Source organism: Penaeus vannamei, chromosome 41 (assembly GCF_042767895.1).
Source record: "Penaeus vannamei isolate JL-2024 chromosome 41, ASM4276789v1, whole genome shotgun sequence".
Lineage (NCBI taxonomy): Eukaryota > Metazoa > Arthropoda > Malacostraca > Decapoda > Penaeidae > Penaeus > Penaeus vannamei.
Genome location: NC_091589.1, coordinates 10,964,263 through 10,971,762, shown reverse-complemented (window position 1 = coordinate 10,971,762; position 7,500 = coordinate 10,964,263). Strand labels below are relative to the sequence as shown.

The 7,500-nt window shown below is 42.1% G+C and overlaps 2 protein-coding genes across 5 annotated transcripts in view; both read left to right on the top strand.

Moving 5' to 3' along the window:
• The window catches only part of LOC113809073 (fibrinogen- and Ig-binding protein), a 4,679-nt gene extending 255 nt beyond the window's left edge, over positions 1–4,424 (top strand). The window contains exons 2-4 of one of the 3 annotated variants that reach the window (XM_070117727.1): positions 755–829; positions 1,233–1,310; positions 2,005–4,424. In XM_070117727.1, coding sequence (XP_069973828.1) covers positions 755–829; positions 1,233–1,310; positions 2,005–2,747 — 896 coding nt within the window. In that variant the 3' untranslated portion in view covers positions 2,748–4,424. The remainder of the gene's footprint in view (positions 1–754; positions 830–1,232; positions 1,311–2,004) is intronic. The other 2 variants (XM_070117726.1, XM_070117728.1) reach the window with 2 other exon arrangements.
• A 2,010-nt stretch (positions 4,425–6,434) lies between these two features.
• LOC113809104 (paramyosin) overlaps positions 6,435–7,500 on the top strand; it is a 5,982-nt gene continuing 4,916 nt past the window's right edge. Inside the window, exons 1-2 of one of the 2 annotated variants that reach the window (XM_027360601.2) lie at positions 6,435–6,956; positions 7,121–7,195. In XM_027360601.2, the coding sequence (XP_027216402.2) occupies positions 6,815–6,956; positions 7,121–7,195 (217 nt within the window). In that variant the 5' untranslated portion in view covers positions 6,435–6,814. The remainder of the gene's footprint in view (positions 6,957–7,120; positions 7,196–7,500) is intronic. The other variant, XM_027360594.2, reaches the window with a different exon arrangement.

Here is a 7,500-nt window from a genome sequence, read left to right as displayed (position 1 = left end):
GTGTAGGGGGGGAGGGGAGTGGGTGAGTGGGAGTCTGTGGGTGGGTGGGGGGGATGTGTGTGGGGGTGGATGAGTGGGTGGGGATGACTGCGTATTTGTGTTTGTGTGTGGGGTGTGTGTTTGTGTGTGTGTATGTGTGTGTGTGTGTGTGTGTGTGGGAGAGAGAGAGAGAAATAGATAGAGAGAGAAAAAGCGAGAGAAAGGGAAATAGAGAGAGAGCAAAAGGGCCTGTACCTGCATACGTACCAAGATAAACATTTATATACATGTACACCTTCACCTTTATTTAAGAACACGACATAATTGGCGGTGCTGAGGGTGCCGGGGCCAGCAGGCCTTAGCGATCGTGCGACCGCGTCGAGCCGGTGATCGGTTCGGTCAGCAGGCGGGCAGTGTGAGAGAATGAAGGGTCAGCAGGCGGGCAGTGTGAGAGAATGAAGGGTCAGCAGGCGGGCAGTGTGAGAGAATGAAGGGTCAGCAGGCGGGCAGTGTGAGAGAATGAAGGGTCAGCAGGCGGGCAGTGTGAGAGAATGAGTGGGTCAGCAGCGTGAGGAAGGAAAATCATGCCGGCCCAGGAACCCCACACCGGCCAAAGCCACGTGTCATATAGTATACCATATTCTGTGTCCACTTACTAAGGCACTAAGACACATACACACACACACAGATAATTAGAAAGAGAGACAGAGAGAGCACTATGCATGCATCACCATACACATAAATTTACATAAATTTATGCATATATTTCTCAAAGGTGATACCACAGTGATGGCGCAGATGGAACAACTGTCCCAGACGCAGAAAACACAAAATATGGAACTAAATCATGGTAAGTTATGGAAATGCAAAGTATATTAATTATAGTGACTTCTCATAGTGCTCATTCAGCCCATAACTAGAGAATACCTACTTTATATTGTTGATACTATATTTTGCTTGCGCTTTATGAAATAAGAATGTGTAGACTGAGAGAGAGAGAGAGAGAGAGAGAGAGAGAGAGAGAGAGAGAGAGAGAGAGAGAGAGAGAGAGAGAGAGAGAGAGAGAGAGAGAGAGAGAGTGTGTGTGTGAGAGTGAAAGAGAGAGAGAGAGATATGCATATGCTTATACACACAAAAAAAGAATTGGGTATATCTATCTATCTCTATGTATGCGTGTGTCTTCACCCATACACATATATATGTATATATGCCTTCATGTCTGTTCGCAAGCACACAAACTGAACCTCTTCCAGCTGTGCGTGAGGTCGCGTCCGGCGTGCGGCGCTTCTCGGAGGTCTTCTCGCCCCTGCTGCGGGAAGGCGGCGGCGGCGGTGAGGCTGAGGTCGGTCCCTTGGTGCGAGGAAGCTCTCAAGGGATTTATTGGTAGAATTATAAGGCTAAGACTATTACACATGTGTTTGTATAAATGTTTGATACACGCACACGCACACACATACATGCACACGCACACACACACAGACGCAGACGCAGACGGACACACACACACATACACACACACACACACACGCAGACGCAGACGGACACACACACACACACGCAGACGGACACACACACACACACGCAGACGCAGACGGACACACACACACACACACACGCAGACGCAGACGGACACACACACACGCAGACGCAGACGGACACACACACACACGCGCAAACGCAGACGGACACACACACACGCAGACGCAGACGGACACACACACACGCAGACGCAGACGGACGCACACACACACACACGCAGACGCAGACGGACACACCACACACGCAGACGGACACACACACACACACACACACGCAGACGCAGACGGACACACACACACGCAGACGCAGACAGACACACACACACTCAGACGCAGACGGACGCACACACACACACACACACACACGCAGACGCAGACGGACACACACACACGCAGACGCAGACGCAGACGGACACACACACACGCAGACGCAGACGGACACACACACACACACATATGTATAAGTATATATGATTTTCCCCTGCAGACGCTCTCGTACGGGAACTACTGGAAAATATAAAAGCGCAGGAAAGCCAGATGCAGGACCTGCGTCGGAAGTGGAATCGGACAGCCGCCACCACACAGCAGCTTGAGGACGACGACCAGACTCTTCAGCTTGAGATCGACCTCAGCCTCAAGCAGATTCAGCAAAGGAGGAATGCGATCGAGCAAGTGAAGCTTAATATCCAGGAAACGAATGAAGAGAATCAGCAGCTCTTAGCCAAAGCCAATGCCACGGCAGTCGAAACATTTTCCCGTCGAAGCAGAATGCAAGCACTGAAGGGCCAGGTGACGCAGCTGAAAGCACTCTACGCTCAAAAGCAGTCGGCCAAGATCCAGCTAGAACAGCAGGTCACAGAGTTGGAGAGCAGCAAGAGTGAAATCCAGCAGGAAATAGCTCTGCTCGAAAATAGAATTAAGAGTCTCAACAATGTTATAGTCGTACCTAATGATGAGAAAACAAGCCTACAAAAATCGAACATACGGTTAAAGGAAAATATAAAGAAGAGACAGGCAGAAAACATCGAGCTCCAAATAGCAACTGCTCAATTGAATGGCATCCTAAGTCACCTAGTAACTGACATCGAACTGCAGAGCAACCAAAAGGAGAACATCGAAGAAGAATTAAAGGGACTTCAAGATTCGGTGAACTCTCTAAGGAACAAGAAAGATCAGCAACAAGAACTCTTAGTGGCGACAGAAAGGGAACGAATGAACGAGTGTTTTTAGTGAATATTATCTGAAATATTTTTGGTGCATACCTAATCCACAATCAATATGTGAAGATGCAATTTTTCAGATCTTAAAGAGGGCAATTTCTATGTGCAAAATCCCAGCTACAGATCGTCGCAATTATATACTAATCAGCTTCCAGTTCAGAATTCTAAACAGCAAAGGACTTTGCAATCTCCAAGAGTGTCTCAAGGCCTTTTTCTCCTCCCAACAGAGATTCGCAGCTGCACAAACATCAGCGAAGCTTTGCAAACAAAGGCCATCCTGAACGAGAACCAAATCCGGGAACAACAAGAAGTGAACGCCCAGCTGGAAGCAAAGCACAAGCAGATGGAGGAGAAAATCCGGCTGGCAGGGACCACCAAGCAGCAGTTGCAAGAACAGCTCCTCCAACTGCAGATGGAGGAGCTACAACAGAAACACGAGGAGATACAGGCCAAGACAAAGAACCTCGAAGCCAAGTCCGCACTCCAGAAGGCAGAAGGAGAGGAAGGCCAACTGAACAGCGAGACTGGTCTGCTCGAGCAAGAGTTTCAACTTGCCAAGGAACGAGACCAACACATCGAAACCCTAGTTGATATTCTTAGTCAAAATGTCACGCAGGTTATCGGTACTAAGAACACTTTAATAGATCTTAAAAATGATTATGCGGAACAAGTGACCTCCCTCACTCAGAATCTAAATAACACAGTTGACATGATAAATGACTTATCGCATGAAAATAAGCAACTGAGAGAGAAAAAAGACCAGATCAACACAGCCGGTCAGAGCCTCCAGGAAACGAAGCAGCACTTGGAACAGAAGCGAACCGCACTTACCACTCAAAGAGCAGAATTGAGCGCCAGTGTAGACCAAGTGACACGAGAAAAGGAGCAACTTCTATTAAGCATTGAAACACTCAACATAGATATGGACCAAATTGAATTTAATCTCAGGAAAGTAAGACAGGATCTGGCTACCTGTGATCGCTTGAGTGATATGGAATGGGTGTTTTGATTAGATTGCATTTATGGTTTGGCTAATGTGTGAATTACATGCATTCAGTATATCACAGATTAATAATATCATATCTCTAACATAAGAGTATGCAAATATAGGCAGCAAAATCCTTTGAAAATGTTTGTTTTTTAATAATTAATAACTTTTGGAAACATAGGCAATGAAATTCTTCCTGTGACTTTGCTTTATTATTATAGACATGGAGAGTGTATGTGGCGGTCAATCTCTCCGTTTTTCTTTAATATACCACTATGTTATCACACATTTTTTCAGGGATGGATTTAGATGCTTAATTTTATTCAGAATATATTATCTTGGCATATCATACTGGTTTATTTTCTATAAAATTAAGACTTACTGTACCATTTGACTAAAAAGCACATTCACTTTGGATATTAGAAAGGTTTGACCTCTCATGGGTAGTAATTATACAGACATTAATCATTAGTAATGTTTGACTCCTCTGATTTCAAGAATAGCATTTTTACTCAAGTTTATGGTTTTTGTCCATTCATAGATATGCTTCATACAACCAGCGATTACTTGTGTACTGGAATATGTGATCGGAAAACTGAAAATATGGATTAATTATTTCTCTTAAACTGCGGGTTATAGGCTTGCTTGAAGGACTGTATCACATCAGATGATTATAAATAAATTTTGACATAATCTGTACTGTCGTATTGATTTTCTCTCCTTAGTTTACATTTTTATCAATTAAGAATTATTTTCTTGTGCACAATTCTTCACAATAATGCCGGCATATGTCATCGGAAATTTTAAATTACCTTCGGGTGTCCTATTTCTGGAAACAAAGTTATTGGCGACGCTACGATGTCCTCGTGGCGTTCCACAGGGCCCTGTCCTTTCTCTGTCTTTTCCCACCCTGATCTTTTTCATCTACTTTTCCTATGCTCGCTCTTTTAGCGGAGGTTCTGGACTTCTCTCCTCATCTGCGTTCACTCCTTAGCTATTTTCTGTTGATTAGACTCAATCTTCCTCATTTCTTCTGTTACCCCGAAGCTGGAAAGTGTAATTTCATTGACCATTTAAGCATTTGCGGATGTCGTGGCAAACCTCATAGATTTTTTTTTCGGATTCTCGTTAAAGGTCGTTCTAGTGTCGCGGATTCTCTTGTTTTCCCGCGGATTTTCCTTAAGGATTCTTCTCTCCCAAGGCCAATACGCCCTGATGATTAAATTTAATCACCAATAACATATACCAAGTTAAAAGGAAATTCCTATTTGTTCACAAACGGGAAGTCAATCCAAAAGAAGTAATTCTGAGCACGTAACCGCAAGCGAGATAAAAAAAAAAAAAAAAAAAAAAAAAAGGAGAAACACCTGTAGATTCTATATTTGTAAGCATACATAATAAGCCAAAAGGTTCGATGGGACTTTAGTAAATGGGTTGTACTTTGGCGAAAATTTTAACATAAAAGGGTTAATAAATCGTGTAAGAGATTTAGACACACAGCCGAAGACAAAAATATCCAAACGAGCAAATAAAGAAAAAGTAAGGTAAAAGGAGGAAGAAAATTATATTTACATAAATTACTGACGACCGACAGACATTAAATTTATGGGTAGACACTCTGACTTCTAAAAGAAATCGTTCGGTGGGTCTTTTGCATCAATCACACACACACACACACACACACACACACACACACACACACACACACATACACACACACACACACACACACACACACACACACACACACACACACACACACACACACATATATATATATATATATATATATATATATATATATATATATATATATATATATATATACACCATCTCTTGGTATATATGGATGGGACTTCACTATTCTGTTGAGCACATTATAATTCTTTCCAAAGAGCGTATTTCATTTTGTTATTAATCATGACCATTCGAATAGACTTAAGTTATGATAACCACGACTATGATAAGAAAAGACGATATATAATTTATGATATCAAAGTTGTCCGTTTAGTAATGAATAACACTAATGAAGAACATGAATTATTAATGTTAATTTGATAATGTAAAAGTGACTGCGTGTTTATGTGTCTGCCTTAAGAGAGCGGGTTAATTATCACACATAAAGAGCCTAAACGAGTCTTGAACTTGTTGATCGTGGCCCAGTGGGGGGTCCTTCGTGTCACTCACCGGTGCGCCACAGAGACTTAATAAGTTGTATGTTGCATATTACCAAACACAACCGTCCCGACATTCTAGTTTCATTAATATGAATTATATAGATCCTAAAGAGAGATGTATATGTATATATACATACATATATATATATATATATATATATATATATATATATATATATATATATATATATATATATATATATAAAAATATATATATATGTATATATATATATATATTTATTTATTTATTTATTTTCATTTTTTTATTTATTTTTTTTTTCTCTCTCTCCGTGTTTATGTCCATATATATATATATATATATATATATATATATATATATATATATATATATATATATATATATACACACACACACATAGTTATTTATCTGTGTGTGTTTGTTGACGTGAGTGTTTTCATTTTCTCCGTGCCAGTGTTGCTTTGTGCTCCCCCTCTTTTGTTTACTTCGCTCATTGCATCTGAAGAGCCAGGAATCCCCGCGTTATCTGTGTTTGTCATTTGATATTCCACTTACCACTTTCTTTTTTTTTTTTTTTTTTACTTGACAAGGTCTTCTATATTCTGTGGTTATTGCTGACCACATGAAATGTTACCAATGTTACAAATATTTCTTATAAACGCCGAGGTAGAACGTGTTGGTGAATGCAACAAGTGCGCGGAGGTGTTGCCAGAAAGGTTGAAATGCTCGCAGCCTCACCTCGGAATCTCAAGTGTTCGTTTCGAGGAATTCCAAGTCAAGGGTGCCTCGCTGGGGCTTCCCTTCAGGGACCCCATGCCCTCGCTCCCTGCCTTTATAAGTAGCCGCAGGGACCTCAAGCCTTCACTCCCTCGCGCCGCTCCGTCAGGAACTTCAGGAACTCTCTCCCTCTCTCGTTCGCTCCTTCGAAGGACATGCTGGGATTGGCGATGCTGTCGTTGTGCGCCGTCGGGTGGGCGGCCGCCGCGCCCCACGACGAGGATCTGCGCGCCAGCGTCGTCTTCAACCAGCTGGCGATCGCCCAGCTGCTCGACAACGTCAGCAACATCTCTCGTGGTGAGGCTTTCGAATGCTGCGCTCCATTCTGTGATTAGTTGATGTCTTAACTATAATGATTTTCATTTATTCATTTATTACCAGGGACTTTCTATCTGTACAAATAAAAACCCTTGTCTTGACGCCGTCTATCGCGGGGAATTAACTCGTTTCTTCCTGCCAAGGTGACGCCGCAGTGACGACGCAGCTGGCGCAGTTATCCCACAGCCACACAGCGCAGACGCAGCAGCTGAGTGAAGGTAAGCAAACTGTGAGTACATACCGAAATCTAGGTTAAATGTTGAGTGAGTTAATGTGAATTCCATTCAAAGTAACAACTTGAACGAAATATATTATTTTTTTAAAAGATAATAGACAAATACACGGTGCTTAAATGTTTCTGGATTTGCCCGTTAATTCGATTTAGTGTTCCTTTTCTCCCATTCGTGAATGAACAATGCTTTAATCTCCAAGGAAATTATATCTTCTATATTCGACAAATTGACCTCCTTTATAAACATGCACAAACAAACGCGAAAGCACATTCACTCATAAACGAGACATG